The 27,181-nt window shown below is 44.4% G+C and overlaps 1 protein-coding gene across 9 annotated transcripts in view; it reads left to right on the forward strand.

Annotated features, from left to right (window-relative positions):
- The window catches only part of LOC142258359 (ryanodine receptor 3), an 847,167-nt gene that overhangs the window by 612,640 nt on the left and 207,346 nt on the right, over window positions 1-27,181 (forward strand). For 6 of the 9 annotated variants that reach the window (XM_075330934.1, XM_075330936.1, XM_075330935.1 and 3 more), the window contains 4 exons: window positions 2,649-2,741; window positions 5,611-5,625; window positions 23,167-23,337; window positions 25,667-25,726. In XM_075330934.1, coding sequence (XP_075187049.1) covers window positions 2,649-2,741; window positions 5,611-5,625; window positions 23,167-23,337; window positions 25,667-25,726 — 339 coding nt within the window. The remainder of the gene's footprint in view (window positions 1-2,648; window positions 2,742-5,610; window positions 5,626-23,166; window positions 23,338-25,666; window positions 25,727-27,181) is intronic. The other 3 variants (XM_075330937.1, XM_075330940.1, XM_075330942.1) reach the window with 1 other exon arrangement.

Here is a 27,181-nt window from a genome sequence, read left to right on the forward strand (position 1 = left end):
CCTTTAAGGTACCGTCACACTTTAGCGAAGCACCAGCGATCCCACCAGCGATCTGACCTGGTCAGGATCACTCGTGCATCGCTACATGGTCGCTGGTGAGCTGTCAAACAGGCAGATCTCACCTGCGACCAGTGACCAGCCCCCAGCCAGCAGCGACGTGGAAGTGATGCTGCGCTTGCAGGGAGTCGGCGTCTGGAAGCTGCGGACACTGATAACCACAGTAAACATCGGGTATGGTTACCCGATATTTACCTTGGCTACCAGCACACACCGCTTAGCGCTGGCTCCCTGCACTCGTAGCCACAGTACACATCGGGTTAATAAGCAAACCTTTGCTTATTTACCCAATGTGTAATCCAGCTACGTGTGCAGGGAGCCGGGAGCCGGCACTGGCAGCGTGAGAGCAGCGGACGCTAGTAACTAAGGTAAATATCGGGTAACCACCTTGGTTACCCGATGTTTACCTTGGTTACAGCTTACCGCAGGCTGCCAGACGCTGGCTCATTGCTCCCTGCACAGATTGTTGCTCTCTCGCAGTCACACACATCGATGTGTGCTTAACAGCGGGAGAGCAACAATAAAAAAATGAACCAGCAGTGTGTGCATCGAGCAGCGATCTCACAGCAGGGGCCAGATCGCTGCTCAGTGTCACACACAGCGAGATCGCTAATGAGGTCACTGCTGCGTCACCAAAACTGTGAGTCAGCAGCAATCTCGCTATGTGGGAAGTACCCCTTAGAGTGGTTGTATCTCCTGCAATGTTCAAGAGCGCACTCATCGTCTTCCTCCTGCTTAGGCTACGTTCACACATCAGTTATTTTCCATCAGGCACAATCCGGAAAAAAACTGATAAAACAGATCCGGCGCCGGATCCGTTTTATCCCCATTGATTTGTATTAGCGCCGGATTGTGCCTGATGGCCTTGCGTTGCATCCGGCTTTTGATGGATCCGGTGTAATTACTCAATGCGGCGGCCGGATGGAACGTCTCATTGAACGTTTTTTGTCTCTGAAAAAAAATGTATCGCGTGATTTACAATGGAAGCCTATGGACGCCGGATCCAGCGCGATGTGGCAAAAAACGGATGCGGCCACCGGATCCGTTTTTTTTAACTGAGCATGCTCCAATTGATTGTAAAAAAACAAAAAACTGATGCGCTGGATCCGTTTTTTGACGGATCCGGTATACCGGATGCGTAAAAAAAAAAAGGATCTGGCGCATCCTTTTTTGCATATTCTGCGCTTGGATCCGTTGCATTAGGCACACGCAGGATTGTGCCTGATGCCAAAAAACTGATGTGTGAACATTGCCTTACTAGAGAGCAGTGCACTCCTGATGGATAGCTTAGAGCAGAGGCATAATATTATACTCCTGGACAAAAAAGTGTATGCACCAATGCTGCAAGTAGAGGCAGCCATTCCTGGGCAAATTCAAAGGAGCACAGAGAGGTAGCTGGATCCAGCTCTTGCCTATGAGACCAGCCACTGCTTATAGACTGCAACAATGGCCGTAGCCTAAGGAAAAGCAGCAAACGATAAAGAACAGTGAGGATTTAAATTACAAAGTTTCTTGTTTTTACAAACACTTTACTATTTTCATCATTTATGATGTTGAGAAAATCCCTTTAGTGTAAACTGAAAAATTGTGTCTCAAGGTAAATAAATATACGGTAGGCCATGAAATGTACCTTCTGTGCAAAAAAACCCAAAACAATTTTAAATGTAATATAAACCTACAAATTCCCTTTAAAGGGAGGGTCTCAGTAAGAACTACTAACCAAGGAAAGTCCCAGTGGTCAAAAACACCAGTAGATAGGATGGGAGGAAGACCACTGGTACAAGAAGAGACCAAGAACAAGTACTTGGTGAAATACAAAATCCATTTTTTATTAAAGTGCACGTGACACAAGGACAGACAGTAATGACAAAAAGATCAAAAATTCGTCAGACACAGAATTGCACAAACACCACCAGCAAATATAGTGAAGCTGCTAGAGCCAAAGGGTTAATATCAAAAACCAGAGGCGAGGCAGATAGGGAAAGCATGTAATTAATAGTAGACAAATAGTAGTCCTGACGAAGCCACGCCCGGTGAAACGCGCGTCGAGGCCACGCCCACCGCCACCAGCCTGCCTGCCTGCTAGTATTTCCAATCATGTCTCAAGGTAATTTCCCTTAAACTGTATATCTAGTTGACATGTCACCCTAGCGCTTGCAAAGGGAGAATAAACACATTGGGGACTACTATTTGTCTACTCTTAATTACATGCTTTCCCTATCTGCCTCGCCTCTGGTTTTTGATATTAACCCTTTGGCTCTAGCAGCATCACTATATCTGCTGGTGGTGTTTGTGCAATTCTGTGTGTCTGACGAATTTTAGATCTTTTTGTCATTACTGTCTGTCCTTGTGTCACGTGCACTTTAATAAAAAATGGATTTTGTATTTCACCAAGTACTTGTTCTTGGTCTCTTCTTGCACCAGTGGTCTTCCTCCCATCCTATCTACTGGTGTTTTTGACCACTGGGACTTTCCTTGGTTAGTAATTTTAAATGTAACTCTTCTGCATTTAAACGTATTGTAAATGTGTATTTATTAGTTATTTTGTGCTTTTTTTAATGTTATTTTCCCCTTTTTGTTGTCTTTTGTAGAACTTTAAGAGAGAAGAACAGAATTTTGTGATTCAAAATGAAATCAACAATCTGGCATTTCTAACTGGAAACAACAAGAGTAAGATGTCAAAAGTAAGTCTATTAGCACCGAGCTGCAGACATTTAAATGGCAAGTGGATTTGGTCTGGCATCTGCTGGTTTTCTGCCTGAAATAACAAATCTGTGCTATACTCAGTCATGCAGCTGCTTAGCTGAGAAGTTATGGATACAACTGTGTTCTGATCCACGAGGAAGTCCAAAGACGCCTCCGTCACCATCTCATGCTATTATTAGCAGGAGATGGTTTTAGAAGAATCATGATATATATTTTTCATCACAACAAAACCCAAAAATTCTAAACCTGATGTAAAAAATATTCTTGGGATTTTACAGTTGCAATAAAGATAATGGCAACTTTATTCCAAGGTGATACAATATATTGAGAATAAACTGTATGCTGCACTCCGCTCTTCGAACAAAATTTACTAGCTTAAAAAATTATATTTAGGCATTTTAACAATTTGTGTGGTTTAGAATAAATGTACTTTAAAATTCAACAAGTTAAAATGTGTTTAGCTAGTATAGAAAAAATGCTAGGGTATATGCACACAGCGCAGAAGATGCTACAGCAAACCGCTGGCATTGTTTTTCCAGAAGTGTTGTTTTTTTTCCATCATATTTTGTGTCTGCTTGGCTGCCAAAAGGTTTGATTTTTTTTTTTCTTATATAAGATATTGGCAGCTTCAGCAGAAGCCACTTGAAGAATGGTCCAATCATTTCTTTTAGCTGCCTCATTGCTTTCGAAGCCTGAAGTGGTTAATTTTTTTTTTTATAAAAGAAAGAACATGTGCACAGCAAGTCGAGTTGAAATAACTGTGCTTATGTTCATTATTTTCAATATTCGCCTAAAAAAAATGCCATGTGCCCACGGGAGATCGTACCTGCGGACTTTTCTGCAGGTATTTCCGCAGGTTCACGCAGCAGCTCCCCAGAATCCACATTTATCCATTGATGCGGTATTTGTGCAGAATTGTTGCGGTAAACCTGCAGAAACAGTGCAGATTTCGTGCAGAATTCCTGCAGATTTTCCGTTCTGTATATCCTTAGTGGAAAGACAGGAATTCCGCAGATAATTCCGCATGAATAATTGACGTAGTTACGTGCGGCTGCGGGAAATCCACAGTATTGATACAGCACTCCCCAAATCCCATAGGATAACATGGGGAGTGTCTGTACTTGGGTAAACCTGCGGATTTATCTGGAAAATCTAGAAAATCCGCGGGTTTTCCGCAGCAAAATCCGCAGGTACGTTCTCCTGTGGGCACGTGGCCTTATAATTAAAGGGATTCTGTCAGCACAGGACGACTGTTCAAACCAAGCAGAGGCACTCGGTGCATCAGGGCGGGGCTAAATATTTAAGTACACCTTCAAACCTACTTGTTTTCTCTCTACCTCTGCTCTTCTCTGGCTCTATAAAGCCAGAGCTGGCAATCAAATAAAGGCAGGGTAAAGATAAGGTGAAAACAAGCAGGTGAGAAGATGCACACAAGGCCTTGTGCGCACAGTGCGTTTTTTATGTAGATTTGGTGCAGATTGTGGCACAGATCTGCATGGCTATCTTTATGCCATCAAAGGGAAGGAGAATTCTGAAGTGTTGTGCGCACGTTGCTTATTTGCAGATTTGGTGCAGAATATAATCTGCAGTGTGTCAATTGTTGGTGCAAATTTTTTCCAGCGCTTTTTTTTTAGCCCTTCCACCCATTGACCTTATTAAAAAAAAAAAATGCATGGCACAAAAATGCACCAAAAACACATGCGTCTTTTGGTGTGAAAATTTCTGCACCAAATCTGCAACTGAAACTTGTGCAAATAGCGTAAATGTTTGACCCCGCCATAATGCACCAAGCTCCTGTGCTTGGTTTGTACAGTCATTCTATGCTGACAGATGCCCTTGAATATTGAACTCCTATTGAATTAGAATTCCGATTGAGGTTTTTGGTTAAGGTTATAGTACCGGAGTCTTGTGATATCTTGTTATATATATAAGGCTCTTTGTGGCGCTTAGAAACACATAGCCCTGACATATGACATACAGTTACGTATATACATCTATATACATCTTTTCATGGGGTCGTTCTATATATCAAAGTGTAGTGAACTATGCTTTTCAAAACATTAGAACAAAAAAACATGTCATCACATACCGCCCAATGTATACAAAGAAGACCTAATACAGGCTCCAAAAAACTCTAGAGTGCAGCTGTATGTATTTTGTAGTTTTATTGTATTTTTAGCTGACACCTGTTCACATCTGTTGGATGTGTGGGTCAGTGTTTTTTATATATTCACTATTACATGCACCAGGCATATATGGTAACCATTTATATCAAATCTAATGTGAATAGGGAGAACTGGGAAATTAGAGTTGCAGCCATAATAAGACTAGTGCGCTGCCCTCATTAAATCTTCTTATATGCAGCGCATTAACAACTATCGCAATATTAGGGATGTATGTTTTGTTATATACGGAAAACTTATTGAAAAATGTTTATCATCAATTACTTTGCTGTAGACATGAACCTATATGAAAAAATCAATCTGCATTTAATGACTATTACAGACTTCCGTATGGCAGAGTTATGTTATGATGTTTTCTTAACTTGTGTTCTAACATTCATTTTAAAGCCCCACAGTCTGGTAAGTATGGGATGTGATCCAATTATTTTCTTTGCAAGACTGCTCTGTTTTGGCATCTGACTAAAGAAAAGGATAACAAGGCTGAGATACAATGTTCGTTCTTTAATTGGTTGTTTAATAACAGAGACTGGTAGAAATATTTGTTTAGATCCTCATTTTAATCAACTCTGTTTACTGCCTTATCATCTCACAAGTAATTAAGGAATATATGGTTCATTTTCCATCTGTTTTACTTACTTGTCTCCTACATTTTTCTTTCACACAGCCCATACAAGTAAAGGTACAGCATGCATGACCTGTCTATGTATTAGCTAGCCTGGCTCCATCCATTCATACTGTATGTTCCATAAGTCTAGCAGTGGCGTCACCAAGGGCAGACATAGGTCATGTCATTCAGTAAGGTTAGAGCTTTCAATATTTGGTGCCATTGATTAATTTTTAGCTCATTCCATAGCAAACTCATGATGACAGCATAGTCCATGGGCAATACGTCTGGTTGACTAAATTTCACTTCTGGAGAGAGCATTGTTAAGTTGATTATCTGGAGTGTCTGTGGTTTTGATTTAGACACATTTTAGTAGCATATCTGAAAACTCAGAAGTCTTATATATTCTTAATACATATGCGCTCATCTGCCATTACTCGATACATGTACATTAGAGATGAACGGTGAAGGATTGAGTTTGTGTTGAATTTCTGGAAATTTGCAGTTTTGCTCACATTCAACTATTTTGAGATTTGATTCGCTGTTCACTAAAAAAAAACATCTTGGCCGACACTAGTAATGGGTGAACTGTAAAGTTCGGGGTCCGTATCGGACACCGAGTGTCCATGCATGGACCCTGAACGTGGCTTTCTGTTACGTCACCACCGGAGTCCGCTCCATTGATTTCTACTCCGATCGCCAGGCAACACCGTGTTCCTGCCGTGGATGCTGCTGGTGATGGGAGAGGTGTCGATGCCAGCGGCGCCGGTGGGCGCAGGCTCCATTCATCCACTAGTCTGGGTTTCTTGGGGATCTGCAGTGCCACTGGCTGACTGTAGGTGGCGAGTGTCTCCCAGCTGAGGTACCATCATTCAGCTAGAGCCTATGGGAAGACACCACACCCTTTTTAATTCCCCTCCTGTCTGCTGACCTCTGCCAGAGATAGTTCTGAGAATTCTGGCTCCTGTTTCATCCTGTGATTTCGTGTGCTGATTACCGCTTGTTTCCTGACTACCCTTCTGCCTGCTGTTTTTGTACCTCGCTGCCCGATCCGGTTCTGACCTCTGTTTCTGATTACGTCTTTGCCTGACAATTCCGTCCCTGTTCCGCAATTCCTGTTTTGACCTTGCCTGACGACTACTCTCGGACTGCAGCCTTCCACAGGTAGTGATCTCCAGGGCCCTGTGTAATTCCAAATCCCTGTATATGGGTTAAAGGGTTTCAGGGTTCTGGGGGTCCTGCTTGGCGAGTGGCTTCCCTCTAGCCTGTCCATTACACCCCGGCTGAGTCTGTGGATCCAGGCAGGCGTAACACTTTAACAGGGAAATCTGCATTACTTGTCGGGTTTGGCCACCAAGTCGGACAAAGGGCTAGGAGGCTGCAAAATGGCAATTAAAGCAGGACAATTATACTTACCAAATTTCCGCCCGACTGTCACACTGTTTGAGTCTGCTCATTAAGCCTTATGAATAGTGATGGGTGAACCCCCTGATATTTGTGTTTGACTCCCTCGAACTTTTTGTAAAGTTCAAGTTCGGTTTCTGAGATAATGTGAACCTGCGTCCGAAACCTGAATTTGGACTTTACAGTTATGGGATAGGGCAGGGGGGAGATTGTTAAATAAAGCATATCTATATATATAATTGCCTTATTCTGTCTGTCTGTCTGTCTGTCTGTCTATCTGTCTGTCTGTCTGTCTGTCATGCTCCGAAATTGTGTCCTTACGGTGACACAAAGCTGATTGGCCGCTGGGCTCGCCATGGCCCCGCCCCCCCACACGGATTGGCCTCTCGCCCCGGCTCTCTGCAGGCCCCGCCCCCCTCACGCAATGCACGCTCGCTGTGGCCCAACTGACACGGGGCTCCGATTCCCAGGTGAGTACACACACATCAGATCACACTCACTCTCACACACACCTCACACACACCTCACACATCACATCCACACATCACAACATCCTGGGATATCTCTTGCTTCTACACCGGCTCCGTCAGGATCCCGGCAGCGCCAGACATAACCTTGCGATGCTGGGATCTTAACGGAGGCCGTGAAAGCTGGTAACCATTATACACATCGGGTAACTAAGGTCCCTTAGTTACCCGATGTGTATCATAGTTACCAGTGTACACCGGCTCACACTCACTCTCACACACACCTCACACACACATCACATCGCATCCACACATCAAGGTCCTGCAGCTGCGGAACATACATAACATAACAGCACACACATAACAGCACACACACACACACAAATCAGATCACACTCACTCACACACACACATCACATCGCATCCAAATACTCACAACATCCTGGGATATCGCTTGCTTCTCGGCGGCGATATTGTGCTGTGAGCTTCCAGGACCTGACGGAGGATCACATGGCCAGAAGCATGTGATATCCCCGGATGTTGTGAGTATCAGCGCGTATGTGCAATATCGTCAGTGTCTGTGTGTGTGAGTGTATGCGATCGGGTGTGTGTGAGTGGATGCGATCGGGTGTGTGTGAGTGGATGCGATCGGGTGTGTGTGAGTGGATGCGATCGGGTGTGTGGGTGAGTGGATGCGATCGGTTGTGTGGGTGAGTGGATGCGATCGGGTGTGGGTGAGTGTCGGCAGAGGAGCACGGCGTGCTGGAGGAGGCTGGGAGCAGAGAGGCTGATCTTGGGGAAGGCTGGGAGGGGGAGGCTGATGCTGAGGGAGGCTGGAAGGAGAGAGGCTGAGCAAACGTGCTCCATCCGCCATACTGCGCACTCCCCATCGTGCTGCATCCCCCATGCTGCGCACTCCCAAACGTGGTCCATCCGCCATGCTGCGCACTCCCAAACGTGGTCCATCCGCCATGCTGCGCACTCCCAAACGTGGTCCATCCGCCATGCTGCGCACTCCCAAACGTGCTCCATCCGCCATACTGCGCACTCCCAAACGTGCTCCATCCGCCATACTGCGCACTCCCCATCGTGCACCATCCGGCATGCTGCGCACTCCCAAGTGGATGGAGCATGATGGGGGGTGCGCAGCATGGCGGATGGAGCACTTTTGGGAGTGCGCAGCATGGCGGATGGAGCACGTTTGGGAGTGCGCAGCATGACGGATGGAGCACGTTTGGGAGTGCGCAGCATGACGGATGGAACACGTTTGGGAGTGCGCAGCATGCCGGATGGTGCACGATGGGGAGTGCGCAGTATGGCGGATGGAGCACGTTTGGGAGTGCGCAGTATGGCGGATGGAGCACGTTTCGGAGTGCGCAGCATGGCGGATGGAGCACGTTTGGGAGTGCGCAGCATGGCGGATGGACCACGTTTGGGAGCGCGCAGCATGGCGGATGGAGCACGTTTGGGAGTGCGCAGCATGGCGGATGGAGCACGTTTGGGAGTGCGCAGCATGGCGGATGGAGCACGTTTGGGAGTGCGCAGCATGGCGGATGGAGCACGTTTGGGAGTGCGCAGCATGCCGGATGGTGCACGATGAGGAGTGCGCAGTATGGCGGATGGAGCACGTTTGGGAGTGCGCAGCATGGCGGATGGAGCACGTTTGGGAGTGCGCAGCATGGCGGATGGACCACGTTTGGGAGTGCGCAGCATGGCGGATGGAGCACGTTTGGGAGTGCGCAGCATGGCGGGTGGAGCACGTTTGGGAGTGCGGAGCATGGCGGATGGAGCATGATAGGGGGTGCGCAGCATGGCGGATGGAGCACGTTTGGGAGTGCGCAGCATGGCGGATGGAGCACGTTTGGGAGTGTGCAGCATGGCGGATAGAGCACGATGGGGAGTGCGCAGCATGGCGGATGGAGCACGTTTGGGAGTGCACAGCATGGGGGATGCAGCACGATGGGGAGTGCGCAGTATGGCGGATGGAGCACGTTTGGGAGTGCGCAGCATGGCGGATGGACCACGTTTGGGAGTGCGCAGCATGGCGGATGGAGCACGTTTGGGAGTGCGCAGCATGGGGGATGCAGCACGATGGGGGGTGCGCAGCATGGGGGATGGAGCACGATGGGAGGTGCACACCTCCCCCCAACACACACACACACGCGCACTGCACAACACACACACACTAGGAATCACAAACAACGCCCTACACAGACACCCACACACACAGACAACGCTGCACACACAAATATACGCACATACTGCACAACACACACATTGCTCAAAACATACCTCCCCCCAAAACACACCACACACACACACACCGCACAACACACACACAACGCTACAGACACACAGCGCTCCACAAACAACGCAACACACGCAACACACATACAACACCGCTCTCACCCCCCGCGACACTCAGAACATGTACAGCGCCCTACACAAACACTTGGTAACTACACACAACAACATCTATATATATATATATATATAACAAAAATCATACATGAACTACACAATACGTAAATTCTAGAATACCCGATGCGTAGAATCGGGCCACCTTCTAGTAGTTAATAATAAACATTGTCATTATACTTACCGCTCCCGCAACGTGTCCTGCATACTCTCTCCCGGTCGCTTCTGCTTCCGGGTCCAATCTTTAACTTCTGGTGATATTCACTGCACTGCTTGTCACTTGACAGTTTTCGGCCATGTTCACATTGACGTCAGGGTTCACCCGAGTCCATGAGCCATGGACTCGATTGAACTTTGACTGTCACTGTGCGAGTCTCATCGGTATCACCCAGCACGGCGCACACTCTCCTTACAAGAGGCTGCATGTATTTCCATGCAGCTGAGGCGCTCCTGTAAGGAGAGTGTGCGCCGTACCGGGTGATACCAGTGCGAGACTCGCACAGTGACAGTCAAAATTCAATCAAATCCATGGTCATGGACTCGGGTGAACCCTGACATCACTGTGAACACGGCTGAAAAACTACCGAGTGACGAGCAGTGCAGTGAATACCACCGGATGTTAATGATCGGACCTGGAAGCAGAAGTGGCCGGGAGACGGCGGCTGAGCGGGTCTGCAAGACGCGTCGCGGGACCAGTAAGTATAATCATAATGTTTTTTTAACTAATGTGCTTTTTTTTTTTTACAGCCCCTGGACCCGAACTGTAACACAAGCTTCCCAGGAAAACTTGTTTTCGGGATTGTGTGCACGAACACTATGTGTTCGGTACGGACTCCGGACTTTACAGTTCGGGTTCACCCATCACTACTTATGAATATTCACTGCTTCCCCTGCCCACCCTCTGTGACAGAATCTGTGATTGCTTGCAGTCAGGCTGCGCCCTCACCCTCTGTGCAGGCGTCTGTAATTGGTTGCCCTCATACTAAAGGGGGCTTTACACGGTAGCGAAATCGGTACCGATATCGCTAGCGTGCGTACCTGCTCCCATCGTTTGTGCGACACGGGCATATCGCTGCCCGTTGCACACAAAATCACGCTCCCCGTCACACGGCTTACCTGCCCTGCGACGTCGCTCTGGCCGGCAATCCGCTTCCTTTCTAAGGGGGCTGGTCGATTGGCGTCACAGCGACGTCACACGGCAGGCATCCAATAGAAGCGGATGGGCGGAGATGAGCGGGACGTAACATCCCGCCCACCTGCTTCCTTCCGCATTGCCGGTGGATGCAGGTAAGGAGATTTTCCTCGCTCCTGCGGTGTCACACACAGCGATGTGTGCTGCCGCAGGAACGAGGAACAACATCGCTAATAAGAGGTAAACGAGTTTTTGTTTAAGGACGACCTCTCCGCGATTTTGGACGCTTTTGTGATTGTTTAAGGTTGCACATAAGTGTCATATGCTGCGATATCGTTAATGACGCCGGATGTGCGTCACTAACGACGTGACCCCGACGATAAAACATTAACGATATTGTAGCGTGTAAAGCCCCCTTAACTGTCAGGGTCCCCGAAGTGGAGTGTAAAAATAAATAAATAATAGGAAAAAATGACATGTGGTCCCCTGTATTTTGATACCCAACACAGATAAAGCACACAGCAGAAGGCTGCAGCCCCCAGCTGTGTAATTTTTCTTGGCTGTGTGTCAGAATACGAAAGACCACACACACTTTTTTTTTTAGTTATTTAAATAAATAATTTTAAAGTAGGTGTGGGGTCTGCTCCAATTTTGATACACAGCCAAGATAAAGCAGACAGCTGGGGGCTGGTATTATCACGCTGGGGAGGGTCATGGTTATTGGGCCTTCCCCAGCTTAAAAACAGCAGCACTCAGCAGCACCAGATTTGACACATCCATTAAATGTGCTAATCCTGGCGCTTACCTGGCTCATCCTCATTACCTTGAAGCGGTGGCAATCGGGGTGATATAAGGGGTTAATGACAGCTGTGATATGTCAAAAAAATCACACAACTACCACAAAGCCCTGGATTTCTAATAGGAAGGTGTCTATAAGACATCCCCATTACTAATCGTGTAAGTAAATAGAAATATAGACAAAACACAGAAAAACATCCTTTAAAAAAAAAAAAAAAAATCAAGCTCTTTCTCCAATTTATTAACACCCAAAACATGACGTCCCATGACAATCCCAGCTCTTTTACATCCTGAAGTCAAGTGCCTGGTCAAATTAGAAAACGGGATGCGGGACCAATCACTACGACTAGCAGGACACAATGATAGAACCGCAGCTCTGAGAGCGGTGACATCAGTGAGTTCACCTGAGTTCACAGCTGGCTGATTACCGGATCAGGCTATGTGCACATGTTGTTTTTGGTTGCAGAAATTTCAGCATCTTCTGGCAGAAAAATGCACCAAAAACGTGATGTGTTTTCCATGCGTTTTCTGCCAGGAGATGCAGATTTGGAGCAGAAATTTCTGCAACCAAATAGTCAACATGCGCACATAGGCTAATCCAGGAATTCAGCATGGAGTTCAGGGAGTTCACCTGAGGTCACAGCTGAGGTACCATGGGAACAGACAACTTTGACCTCAGATGAACTCACTGATGGCGACGCTTTCTCATTTACAGCTCCTTCAGTGTGTCCTGTAGCCCACAGTTATCGGTCATGTTTTCTAATGTGACCACGCACTGTGACCTCAGGATGTAGTAGAGCTGGCATCACAATGTTTGTCTGTGGATTATGTCGGACCTGCAGGGTTGTTCTGGAGCTTAATAAATTGGAGAAAGTAGGTGTTTTTTTTCCTTCTTAATAAATTTTTTTTGTGTTCATTTTTCCTTACACTATTAGTAATGGGGGAGTCTCAAAGACCCCTTCTTATTAGTAATCCAGGGCTTTATGGAAGCTTTCATTAACTCCATATATTACCCTGATTGCCATTGCTCCAGGATAATCGGGATGAGCTTAGCAAGAGGCCAGGATTGGCCCATCAAATGGATGCACCAAGTCTGAGGCTGCTGCAAACTGCTATTTTTAGGCTGGGGAGAGCCCAATAACCATGGGCTTCCCCAGCCTGTGAATACCAGTCCCCAGCTGTCTGCTTTATTTTGTCTTTATATAAAAATTGTGGGGGGGGGGGGATTTTTAAAAAATTGTATTTTGATACACAGCCATGATGATGCACACAACTTTTTAATTTAACTATTTTTACGCTCCACTTCAGGGACTCAGACAGCTAGTGTAAAGGCAACCAATTATAAATGCCAGCACAGTGGGACGGGGCACAGATGCTGTCACAGAGGGTGAATATTAATAAGGTTTAATGAGCTTACTTGGAAACAGTGTGACAGCCGTGCGGAAACTTGGTAAGTATAATTGTCCTGCTTTAAGCCCCATTTCGCTCCCTTTTGCAGCCCCCCAGTCCTTACTACCGTAACACCATTTTAAAGCACTAAAGTTCGGGAGCTCATAGTTACTTGGGGTTCAAGATCCAGGCTCAAGTTCAGGTTAAGTCCGGTCCCAAAACTGACCTGTTTGTTTTTGTTTTTTTTCTGTTGTTTTTTTTGTCTGGCGGGATCCGCCGAACTCTAATATCTGTGAGTTCACCCATCTCTAAATCGGCCAGCACCATTTCCTATACTGCTGACGCAGTGGAAAGCAGGCACACATAACTTAGCATTACCATGTGGGCCTCCTCATAATGGCCTGCAACTATGACTTCCAGCGGGTTATCACAGTTTCTAATTCAGAGTCATGTTCTTACTCTAAAGTCACCTGGATAAGTCCCTATATCTTCTGTAGAGTGTAAGCTCTTATTTTCAGTTGGGTCCTCTCTTCTGTAGAGTGTAAGCTCTTATGGTCAGTGGGGTCCTTTCTCTCCTGTAGTGTGTAGCTGTTATGCTCAGCAGGGTCCTCTCCTTATAGAGTGTAAACTCTTATGGTCAGCAGGATCCTTGCTCCTGTAGAGTGTAAGCTCTTATGGTCAGCGGGTTTATCTCTCCTGCAGGGTGTAAGCTATTATGATCAGTGGGGTCCAATCTCATGTACAGTGTATGCTATTTATGATCAGCGGTGTTGTCGCTGCTGTAGAATGTAAGCACTTATGGTCAGAGGGGTACCTTCTCTCCTGTAGTCTGTAAGCTCTTATGTTCAGCAGGTCCTCTTTCCTGTAGACTGTAAGCTCTTATGGTCAGCAGGGTCCTCTCTCCTGTAGAGTGTAACCTCCTATGGTCAGCAGGGTCCTCTCTCCTGTAGAATGTAAGCTCTTTTGATCAGCAGGGTCCTCTCTCCTGTAGAGTGTAACCTCCTATGGTCAGCAGGGTCCTCTCTCCTGTAGAGTGTAAGCTCTTATGGTCAGTATAGTCCTCTCTCCTGTACAGTGTAAGCTCTTATGGTCAGCAGGGTCCTCTCTCCTGTACAGTGTGGGCTTTTATGGTCAGCAGGGTCCTCTCTCCTGTAGACTGTAAGCTCTTATGGTCAGCGGGGTCCTCTCCTGTAGAGTACAAGCTCTTATGGTCAGTGGGGTACTGTCTCTCTCTCCTGTAGACTGTAAGCTCTTATGGTCAGCAGGGTCCTCTCTCTTGTAGAGTGTAACCTCCTATGGTCAGCAGGGTCCTCTCTCCTGTAGACTGTAAGCTCTTATGGTCAGCAGGGTCCTCTCTCCTGTAGAGTGTAAGCTATTATGGTCAGCAGGGTCCTCTCTCCTGTAGAGTGTAAGCTCTTATGGTCAGCAGGGTCCTCTCTCCTGTAGACTGTAAGCTCTTATGGTCAGCAGGGTCCTCTCCTGTAGACTGTAACCTCCTATGGTCAGCAGCGTCCTCTCTCCTGTAGACTGTAAGCTCTTATGGTCAGCAGGGTCCTCTCTCCTGTAGAGTGTAAGCTCTTATGGTCAGCGGGGTCCTCTCTCTTGTACTGTGTAAGCTCTTATGGTCAGCAGGGTCCTCTCCTGTAGACTGTAACCTCCTATGGTCAGCAGTGTCCTCTCTCCTGTAGACTGTAAGCTCTTATGGTCAGCAGCGTCCTCTCTCCTGTAGAGTGTAAGCTCTTATGGTCAGCGGGGTCCTCTCTCTTGTACTGTGTAAGCTCTTATGGTCAGCGGGGTCCTCTCTCTTGTACTGTGTAAGCTCTTATGGTCAGCAGGGTCCTCTCTCCTGTAGAGTGTAAATTCTTATGGTCAGTGTGGTTGTCTCCATCTTCATGTGTATTTTCTGAGCAATTATAAGCTTTCCAGTATTGGAATTCACTCAAATTTATTCTCCACAAAAGTAATTTTTTGAAAAAATTATTTGAATTCAAATTTCAAAATATTGACTCATCTCTAATATACATGATTAATGTTCATCCATGAGTAAGATATGTTCTGCAACTGGTAGTGCTGGCAAATCTCCCATCCACATTGAAAACTAGTTTCATACCATTTAATGTTACTTTGTCTCACTGAGGGTATATATTGTAGCTCACTCGTAGCTTCTTTAGCTCAGGTTAACTGTGTGTATCATAGATTTGACCTTTTTAGCGGGATTACATGGACCACTCATAACAAACCCTTGTGACGCCACTGATGTTTTACGTAGTTTGTCATTTACATGGGTACAGTTACTGTGTTACCCTATTTTAGTGCTATTCATAGATCAGTGTTGCAGAAACCTGTCGAAGGCACAATGTAAGCAAAGCTTTGATGCCCAGCAAGTTATTTTACGTCTTAGACTAAGGCACTTCATCTGGACCTGGGTGCTGGAGGGGGGAGTTTTATTTACTGACAACCATTAAGTGTGCAGGTTATTTCTGAAAACCTATTCAGTAATTCACTATGTTGGAGCACTACACCAGCAGAGAAGCCATGCTGTAGCTCTACACTAGCATGGAAGCCATACTGGACCACTACAACAGCAGAGAAGCCATGCTGGAGAACTACAACAGTGGAGAAGCCATGCTGGAGCAGTACAACAGCATGGAAGTCATGTTGGAGCACTTCACCAGCAAGGAAGCCATGCTTGAGCTCTACACCAGCAGGGAAACCATGCTAGAGTACTACAACAGCAAGGAAGCCATACTGGAGCACTAGACCAGCAGGGAAGTCATGCTGCTCCACTGCAACAGCAGGGAAGCCATGCTGGAGCATTACACCAGCAGAGAAGCAATGCTGGAGCACTTCAACACCAGGGAAGCCATGCTGGATCACTGCACCGGCAGGGAAGCCATGCTGGAGCTCTCCACCAGCAGGGATGCCATGCTGGAGCACTACACCAGCAGGAAAGCCATACTGGAGCACTACACCAGCAGAGAAGCCATGATAGGCACTACACCAGCCATGCTGGAGCACTACAGCAGCAGGAAAGCCATGCTGGAGCAATACACTAGCAGGGAAGCCATGCTGGAGCTATACACCAGCAGGGAAGCCATGCTGGAGCAATACACCAGCAGACAAGCCATGCTGGAACAATACACAAGCAGGGAAGCCATGCTGGAGCAATACACCAGCAGGCAAGCCATGCTGGAGCAATACACCAGCGGGCAAGCCATGCTGGAACAATACACAAGCAGGGAAGCCATGCTGGAGCACTATAACACCAAGGAAGCCATGCTGGAGCACTACAACACCAGGGAAGCCATGCTGGAGCACTACACCAGCAGGGAAGCCAGGCTTGGAGCAATTTAACAATAGCATCACTTTTTTAAGTCATCCGTGATTTTTTTTTTAAGCTGAAGAAACCCTTACAGAATATTGTGACTGTAATTATCATCATTTTACAGTTTACAGTGAATGCAGCAAATGTCTTCTCATCAGACTTCTGGGCTGTAGACATGGATCACTTATAATAATTTATTATGGATTTCCAATGTGTTCATAAAAAATATTGTCTGTCCAAAAAGCTTTTAGAAGCTAACCAGGAAAAACAAGTCAAGTTGGCAGCCCTGATTCTAAGAGACTTTTATATTGAAGGTCTATGCTTAGTATAGGGAATTTGTATTAGATTTGTGGGTGTGTGATATCCGGCACCTTAGCCGATCAGCTTTTCCCTTGTCGCCCCAGCAGATCAACTGTTCCCTTGTTCCCTTTGCCTGTGGCGGTCAGAAGCGATCATTTGCGCAGATCTGTCAATTGTATAGGTGCCACGACCAATTCCTGCATATCCACACCCGATTCCAATAAATGGTGGAGGTGCAGTTCCCACTTGCAGCTACTATATTATCTACAGTTAGGTCCAGAAATATTTGGACAGTGACACAATTTTGGCGAGTTGGGCTCTGCATGCCACCACATTGGATTTGAAATGAAACCTCTACAACAGAATTCAAGTGCAGATTGTAACGTTTAATTTGAAGGTTTGAACAAAAATATCTGATAGAAATTGTAGGAATTGTCACATTTCTTTACAAACACTCCACCACATTTTAGGAGGTCAAAAGTAATTGGACAAATAAACCAAACCCAAACAAAATATTTTTATTTTCAATATTTTGTTGCGAATCCTTTGGAGGCAATCACTGCCTTAAGTCTGGAACCCATGGACATCACCAAACGCTGGGTTTCCTCCTTCTTAATGCTTTTCCAGGCCTTTACAGCCGCAGCCTTCAGGTCTTGCTTGTTTGTGGGTCTTTCCGTCTTAAGTCTGGATTTGAGCAAGTGAAATGCATGCTCAATTGGGTTAAGATCTGGTGATTGACTTGGCCATTGCAGAATGTTCCACTTTTTTGCACTCATGAACTCCTGGGTAGCTTTGGCTGTATGCTTGGGGTCATTGTCCATCTGTATTATGAAGCGCCGTCCGATCAACTTTGCGGCATTTGGCTGAATCTGGGCTGAAAGTATATCCCGGTACACTTCAGAATTCATCCGGCTACTCTTGTCTGCTGTTATGTCATCAATAAACACAAGTGACCCAGTGCCATTGAAAGCCATGCATGCCCATGCCATCACGTTGCCTCCACCATGTTTTACAGAGGATGTGGTGTGCCTTGGATCATGTGCCGTTCCCTTTCTTCTCCAAACTTTTTTCTTCCCATCATTCTGGTACAGGTTGATCTTGGTCTCATCTGTCCATAGAATACTTTTCCAGAACTGAGCTGGCTTCATGAGGTGTTTTTCAGCAAATTTAACTCTGGCCTGTCTATTTTTGGAATTGATGAATGGTTTGCATCTAGATGTGAACCCTTTGTATTTACTTTCATGGAGTCTTCTCTTTACTGTTGACTTAGAGACAGATACACCTACTTCACTGAGAGTGTTCTGGACTTCAGTTGATGTTGTGAACAGGTTCTTCTTCACCAAAGAAAGTATGCGGCGATCATCCACCACTGTTGTCATCCGTGGACGCCCAGGCCTTTTTGAGTTCCCAAGCTCACCAGTCAATTCCTTTTTTCTCAGAATGTACCCGACTGTTGATTTTGCTACTCCAAGCATGTCTGCTATCTCTCTGATGGATTTTTTCTTTTTTTTCAGCCTCAGGATGTTCTGCTTCACCTCAATTGAGAGTTCCTTAGACCGCATGTTGTCTGGTCACAGCAACAGCTTCCAAATGCAAAACCACACACCTGTAATCAACCCCAGACCTTTTAACTACTTCATTGATTACAGGTTAACGAGGGAGACACCTTCAGAGTTAATTGCAGCCCTTAGAGTCCCTTGTCCAATTACTTTTGGTCCCTTGAAAAAGAGGAGGCTATGCATTACAGAGCTATGATTCCTAAACCCTTTCTCCGATTTGGATGTGAAAACTCTCATAATGCAGCTGGGAGTGTGCACTTTCAGCCCATATTATATATAGAATTGTATTTCTGAACATGTTTTTGTAAACAGCTAAAATAACAAAACTTGTGTCACTGTCCAAATATTTCTGGAACTAACTGTATATAGGTGGAGCTGTGCAGCTCCACAACTGAACACTTCTGCCCGGAAACAGCTGAGCAGCTCCTGCGCTGGGCATCACACCCCAACCTAGCATGTATTGATGACTTATCCTAAGGATAAGCCATCAATGTGAAAGTCAATGACCACCCCTTTAAGAATGTTTGGAATAAGACAGTCATTTCTAATCAAGACGTATATTTCAAAGGAAACTGCCTAATATTGGAGTGTTGAACAATGAACACTCTCTTTGCTCACCACAATGGGCACTTTATCATGTAACCATGGTGACCAATATCGAACCATATTACAAGTCATAGATCTTTCTAAGGGGCTATTTCTTTTCCCCTAGACAGACCGTTTCTAAGGGAAAAGTTTGGAGATGATGGTGGAATATTTACAGACCTATTGTACGTCTCACATGTACTTGTGCCTAGGTCTTCGGGTGACAGGGAATGATGATCAGAGTACATTTTCATGTACATTTGATTATGAACCATGCTAATGTGGATCCCAATAACGGACAGTGTTAAAAAAAAAAAATGAATAATATTTCCAGGAAATCAAATTTTTTTGATAAAGCAATAGCTAAATGAATAAAAGCCACCCCATGCTTGTGTAGCTCAGAGCTTTGACTTGCAGTCTTAAAGTACCAGTCACTCTGCCCTTATTGTTTTCCATTATTTCTTGGTTTCTTCTGAATTTTTTATTTATTACTTTGATTCGTTTATTGAAAGCTTTTAATCGTTAGCGTCCTTAACAAAAAAACAAAATGTCACTCAAGATATCAGCTTTAGTCGTCTACCCTAAAAAAGGTTTTCACAGCCGAACCCGGACTACCCTTCCTCATAGGACTATTGATATCGATTAACAACCAGCAAAGAATCTGTTTATTTATTTATTTAATTTATTTATTTTAGTTTCCTATTTTTCTTTCTTTTTATCCCTTACAGAGGAACTGTTGCTTTAAGACTCCGATTTTTCCTTTGATGTGCCTTACTCATTATTACTTGAAGTTCAGTATGTTTCACTTGGTGTCAAACCTGTGGTTCCATTTAGTCTAGTCTCTTCTGTATCGTCTCTTGTGTATTAAGAGTGGTGATTATGTCATTGCAGGCTTTGTTTTTCTATATTTTTTTATTCTATGCTCTATAGCTATATGTCTTCAATATCTTGAAGTAGAGTCTGTCCTTCATAATCATTTACTGTGAAAATACTTTTGATATTTCGTCCAATAAACTTTGAACTTGGTCAGGATTTCCAATGGATAATGGGTACCCCGACTTCACTCATGTTCTATGGCAAAGGACATTTTCCATAATTAAATATATTGTACTTTTCGATTTATAAGACATACTAGATTATAAGACGCACCCCAAATTTAGAGGAAAAAAAAATATGGGGCTCCATCTTATAATCCAATGCTCTTTTAGGAGGGGGGGCGGCAGTGGTTGTAGAATAGGGTCACAGGAGGCTGCTGTCACTGTGTGGCATGAGGAGCATCAAGAAACTGTCGGCGGTGCGGGTTTCAAAGAAATGGCGCCCGGAGTCGCCGATGGGCAGATGAAGCTCTCAGCTCAATGAGAAGCCGGGACCTCCAGGCGCTATTTTGCTTGAGTCCGCTGCAGGAAATCAAAGAGGCGGTGCGTGCGCAGATTGAGATCTCAAGCTGAGCGCTCCACCTGCGCATGCGCCGAATCCAGACGCCATTACACCGCCGCCATTTTTTGCCCGCAGCACAGCATCCAGCACAGCCTGCAATAAGCCTGCCACCCACACTAAGCCTACAGCTCAGCAACCGCAGCACAGCATCTCCCCTGCCTCCTGTGACCCCTCTCCACCACCTCCCGGTAAGCTACATTCGGATTATAAGACACACCCCTCATTTTCCTCCCTAATTTTTGGGGAGGAAAAGTGCGTCTTGTAATCCGAAAAATACGGTATGTAGACATATTGTAATTGTGCATTTCATCTGACTAATGCAATACTGACAATGCACAAGACAGAAAAAAAAAGATTAAAGGGTTTTCCCATGCCATAAAAAAACATTTATTGGTTTGCAAATGAGAAAATAAATGAAGTTGCTAATCTTCTCTCTATATAACTTTTGCATAACTTCTCAAGTGGCCTGATTTAATCCTCGGTCATATTGTTCCAAAAATGATCATCACTGCCTCAGATTCCTTTCTGTCCGTGTGTTGGCAATGTGTATAAAGGGAGGGGGCTGTCTGGCTAATCTAGGCCGCTGATTTAGAGACCGCCATGAATGAGAAGGGGGCTGGCTTAGCAAATCAACTGAGCTTCATTTATTTACCCTTTTCAAACCACTGAACATGCTTTTCTGGCATTGAAGAACCCCTTTAACCTAATCTGACATTAACGTGTTATTGTTGGGGTCTATAATAGTAGACTCACATTCACTCATTGTTCTTAGCTGCAGCCTGTGTGTCTTCATTATGCGATCTGTGCTGAGTATTTGAGCTTTTTTTCTATTTATCAGAATTTGCAATGACCCTTGAGTCTCAAGATTGTTTTGAAAATGGGACCAATACTGGTTTACTGAATATACGTTTACCCATTTTTAAATATTACTGAGCGGTTCTGAGTCAGCGGTTTGCCTAAACCACACCACATTATTGGGTTAAACTAATAATAATGATGTAGTCGCTCCCCATTTTTATACAGGTGTGTGCTCTCTTGCGCTGAGCATTTACAGTGTTGTCCCCTCTCAGTAAACGAATGTCCCCTGCTGCAGGTTTTTACAAAGAAACCATACCGGACTCCCCTTTTTCCGGGTCCACCGACAAGTCTTCACTGCTGCTCATGGTTTATGGCATAGTCTTGGGCTCTGATGTCACGTAGACAGCATAGCAGCCAATCAGTGAGGTCAGCGGCTCTCTAGGTGGCGCTGTATCTACTCTGCAGAGCCACTGAGCTCACTGATTGGCTGCTTCGCTATTGAGTGGCATTAGTGCCACATCCAATGCCAGACACAGGGAGCAGTGGAAGAGACTCGCCAGTAGACCTGGGGAAGGCCAGTATAGCACGATTTTTATATATATATATATATATATATATATATATATATATATATATATATATATATATATATATATATATATATATATAACTTGCCGCCAAGGATATTTATTTATTGAGAGGGAACAACCACTTTAAATACCAACACTTAGCACCTGAATGCAGAGGGAAGCACAGGGCTGTATGTTAACATAGTGAATGAGTGAGCCGCAATAACATTACAGGGGTTTTCCCATGAACAAAGTTCATTTTAATCAATAGATCTTGGAATAATAATAGGTTCCACAATTGGATGTGATTTAAAAAATGTTCCTGTAATCAGATGACATCTTATAAATTTTATCCCTCCTATGTACTGAGTAATGGCCGTGTCTGACTGTACAAAAAGTATAAAGACATTACATCATGGAATCACAAATAATTCTGTGAGTTAAACATTTTTTACCAACAGGGACGTGTTTTACCTCACAAAAAGAATCTATGATTCCGTGCTATAATGTTTTTATACTGTAGGAGCTGTGGTATGATCAGACCATGTCCCTGTACGGTCAGACACAGCCATTACACAGTATATAGCAGGGACACATATATAAGATTATCTCAGCACAGGAATGTTTTTTAAAACACGTCTAATTGTGGAAAATATAATTATTCCAAAATAGATTGATTAAAATTACTTTTGTTTGTGGGAAACCCCTTTTAAATGTCAGAGAACAAATTGAAGGGGGAGGATTTGGTTTTGGTAACTACTTCTGGTACTTCATTCAGAAGAAGACATACCTAAACCATGGGGAAAAGTATGACTATCCGATGTTGGTCCACGTTACAAAACAACATTTAGTTTGGAAATTCCAACTCTGCGTACAATTTCAGATAAGGGTTGTATTTAAGATAGAAATGAGTGAATTTTGTGACAGGGAATTTGCAGGGGTTTAGATCAGATCATCCGCTATTGGTAAGTACTGGGTTCTGGTTCTTATTGGCCTACGTTCACATTATAAGTAATAATTTGTACATGATAAAGCGGACTAATCATCACGGCGTGTTCACCGTTACGTTAGTAACAGGCCATGTTATCTACTGAACCACAGACGTATACTGGTGTCCATTATGAAAACTGGCCCCAACACAAAATGGTAATCTAAATCAGCCCAAATTTGGAGAAAATGTGATTAAATACTTAGTATAGGATAAAAGATTCCAGTTTTCATAAATGCTTCCGTTCCAAAGCTAATTCTCATCCTTGTAGACCATTGAGAAGTCCTGGCTATGTTGTATTAAGGATACAGAAGTGAGATTTCTGCTTTCTCTCTTAAAACGATTCACATCACCTTTTAGCATTCTCCTAAAAGATAACAGTCCGTCTCAACCCTTGGTATGTGTAATGCAGAACCTAACCATGCCATGATGGTATCACTGTTCTAGTCTGGAGGGCAAGATCAGGAGAGGAAGAGAACCAAACGCCGAGGAGACCTCTACTCCATACAGACTTCCCTAATTGTGGCTGCCCTGAAGAAGATGTTACCCATTGGGCTGAACATGTGCACACCGGGGGACCAGGAGCTGGTATCATTGGCAAAGAGCAGATACAGTCTTGTAAGTACCACAACATAGACATTCCTCCATCATCCCCTACATCGATAACAATGGCTGCCAATGTGTGTGATAATAAACCGTGTTCCGTTGCATTCATTTATATACAAATGATCTCTAGAATTGCTGTTGACTGCACATAAATGCCATTATTATTAGCATTGCTATCTCTATGAAGGGATAATTCCCTGGCTTAGTATTCCTATATATTCCTATACAGCTGCTTTTAAATAGAGACATTGTACTGTGGTTTTCTTCTGACAGATACTCGATTTAGGACTTATATACATAAGGACACCTAGAATAACTGACTTTGTCGAATAAATAGGTCCCTTTTGTATTGTATAATTAAACATTTATGTCTTTTACTTTATTATCCCAGAGATGGATTCTTTTTTTAATGGATCTAGTTAAATAAGCTGAATGGAAAAGTAGAAGAATTATAACGGGCTGCCTTGTAATATCCGTGTGACAAAGCTGATTGCCAGCGGTTGCTCTGGTTACACAGATTCCGCAGAGATAGGACTTTATTCTGGTTACTGTCTGAACTCTTAAAAAACTCATCTGCTGATATCGTCATGATGAATTCATTTTTCTTTAGTCTAGCAGGAAAAATATGTGACATAAGTCTTGAGTACCTATTCAGAACCATGGACAGCTCCTGATGAAGCTTTGTGTTCGTACAGTGAGAACAAGCTTTGTATCAACTGAAATTAAAGGGATTCTGTCAGTATGATGAATCATCCTAAGCCGTCTGTATGGTCATGTAGGTCATAGGAAGCTGAATAAAATGATACCTTGATATCTGAGATCCGATGTCTTATTCCAGAGGAATTCATGTTTTTCTTAATATGTAAATGATCTGTTAAGATCTATGGACCGGACATAAATCTCCCTGAGAACCTGCCTCCAGAGCTGATTTAATTCAAGGTCATTTTAATAGTGTGATATATAATGGCCGCTCTCTGCTCTCCTGACCTCACTGTAGAGCTGTGTGTGATAACTGACACATCTGCAGGTTCCTCTCCGCTTCAGCCTCCATCTCACAGATAGTGCTGCAATAGTATTGCAATACTGCAGAGCTGAGTAAGAGCTGCAGCTGCTATTGTGTTTGTATTGACAAAGTTCTACTGTTTTGTGTTCGTTACATGTCTCACACTGGTAATGCCACATTCTATGAAAATTAATCAATACCCGCAGGCAAATTCTTAGAGAGCTCTCTGTCCGGATGATAGATCTTAACACCTCATTTACATATGTTTGGCAGTGTGAGCGAAATTCACTCCTTGTATGCCCTTGGAACTCCAAAGTAATAATAATAATAATAATAATAATTCAAGGTCATTTTAATAGTGTGATATATAATGGCCGCTCTCTGCTCTCCTGACCTCACTGTAGAGCTGTGTGTGATAACTGACACATCTGCAGGTTTCTCTCCGCTTCAGCCTCCATCTCACAGACAGTGCTGCAATATTATTGCAATAGAGCAGAGCTGAGTAAGAGCTGCAGCTGCTATTGTGTTTGTATCGACAAAGTTCTACTGTTCTGTGTTCGTTATATGTCTCACACTGGTAATGCCACCTTCTATGTAAAATAATCAATACCCGCAGGTAAATTCTTAGAGAGCTCTATGTCCGGATGATAGATCTTAACACCTCATTTACATATGTTTGGCAGTGTGAGCGAAATTCACTCCTTCTATGTCCTTGGAACTCCAATTTATCATTATTATTATTATTATTATTATTACTATTAATAATAAATATTCATTTACAGTATATAGCGCTGTTAATTCCACAGCGCTTTACATACATTGGCATCACTGTCCCCATTGGGGCTCACAATCTAAATTCCCAATCAGTATGTTTTTGGAGTGTGGGAGGAAACCGGAAAACCCAGAGGAAACCCACGCAACCACGGGGAGAACATACAAACTCCTTGCAGAAATTAATAAGATAGAGCTTGGAGAAATCTGAGAAAGTTCTGTACAGCCAAATATGGTGTACTAAGAGTTTGTTTTATTACACCATGTGACCAGCTTATATAGTACCCCAAACAAAGAAGTAACTATGCACCAATAACAGCCTCAGGGGTATGTGTAGAAATGTAAAACTTTCCCACCCATCAGTGTTAGCTGAGCCCTATGACATCGATCAGTTATAAGACATGATGGTTTCTATACAATACAAAACGGCTCACAGCAGATGCAATTTTGTATAACCCCCGATTTAGGCTAAAATTTTGACAATATTGTGAGCATAGGTCAGTGTTGCAGTACAGGGTTATTTGACTATTACGTTTAGTAAATTAAAGCTTTATCTTTTAATTACAGAAAGATACAGATGATGAAGTTAAAGAACACCTGCGCAATAACCTCCACCTGCAGGAAAAAGTAAGCACTATAGAAATGGATACAGGGACAGCATTTTTAAATATTGGCTACACAGCTTCAATACACCAATGCTTTTCTATAGTGTCAAAAAGTAGAACAACCAACATATACCCAGCCAGCTTATGCCAAAGGGACAAGTGCTCTATGGAATGGTACGGTATTTGTTTAGAAATGCTTCCAATGTATATCTCCAACATATACATAACAAGATGAGAATATCACCTAATATTGACCTGTCCTTTTACCTTGCAGATCTTACATTTACTAACTTAATTACTAGTTTTTTTTAAAGTGGTCGAAAAGGTATAAACATGGAAATAATAAAATGAATCCTTTCCAATACACAAGCACATGGACATACACTAAGAGAACAATATTATATACAGTAAATAATGTTTATCAGCATGATATTTGTCATTTTCCTAATAATTTTGTATTGAGGAGGAAGAGGCAGGAGAGGCTAAATGTTCTGGAAAAATGCTTGAGCTTCCCACCTGAGCATGGTAGTGTCCGCTTATCACTAGTTACAAGTACAGAGCACCCGAGCATGGTAGTGTCCGCTCATCACTAGTTACAAGTACTGAGCACCTGAGCATGGTAGTGCCCGCTCATCACTAGTTACCAGTACTGAGCACCTGAGCATGGTAGTGCTCACTCATCACTAGTTACAAGTACCAAGCACCCGAGCATGGTAGTGCCCGCTCATCACTAGTTACGAGTACTGAGCACCCGAGCATGGTAGTGCCCGCTCATCACTAGTTACGAGTACTGAGCACCCGAGCATGGTAGTGCCCGCTCATCACTAGTTACGAGTACTGAGCACCTGAGCATGGTAGTGCCCGCTCATCACTAGTTACCAGTACTGAGCACCTGAGCATGGTAGTGCCCGCTCATCACTAGTTACAAGTACCAAGCACCAGAGCATGGTAGTGCCCGCTCATCACTAGTTACCAGTACTGAGCACCCGAGCATGGTAGTGCCCGCTCATCACTAGTTACAAGTACCAAGCACCAGAGCATGGTAGTGCCTGCTCATCACTAGTTACGAGTACTGAGCACCCGAGCATGGTAGTGTCCACTCATCACTAGTTACAAGTACCAAGCACCAGAGCATGGTAGTGCCCGCTCATCACTAGTTACCAGTACTGAGCACCTGAGCATGGTAGTGCCCACTCATCACTAGTTACAAGTACCAAGCACCAGAGCATGGTAGTGCCCGCTCATCACTAGTTACCAGTACTGAGCACCTGAGCATGGTAGTGCTCGCTCATGTCTAGTTAAAAGTACAGAGCACCCAGGCATGGTAGTGCTCACTCATCACTAGTTACAAGTACCGAGTACCCGAGCATGGTAGTGCCCGCTCATCACTATTTACAAGTACCGAGCATGGTGGTGCCCGCTCATCACTAGTTACAAGTACCGAGCACCTGAGCATGGTAGTGCTCACTCATCACTA

The sequence above is a fragment of the Anomaloglossus baeobatrachus genome, chromosome 12, assembly GCF_048569485.1.
Source record: "Anomaloglossus baeobatrachus isolate aAnoBae1 chromosome 12, aAnoBae1.hap1, whole genome shotgun sequence".
NCBI lineage: Eukaryota > Metazoa > Chordata > Amphibia > Anura > Aromobatidae > Anomaloglossus > Anomaloglossus baeobatrachus.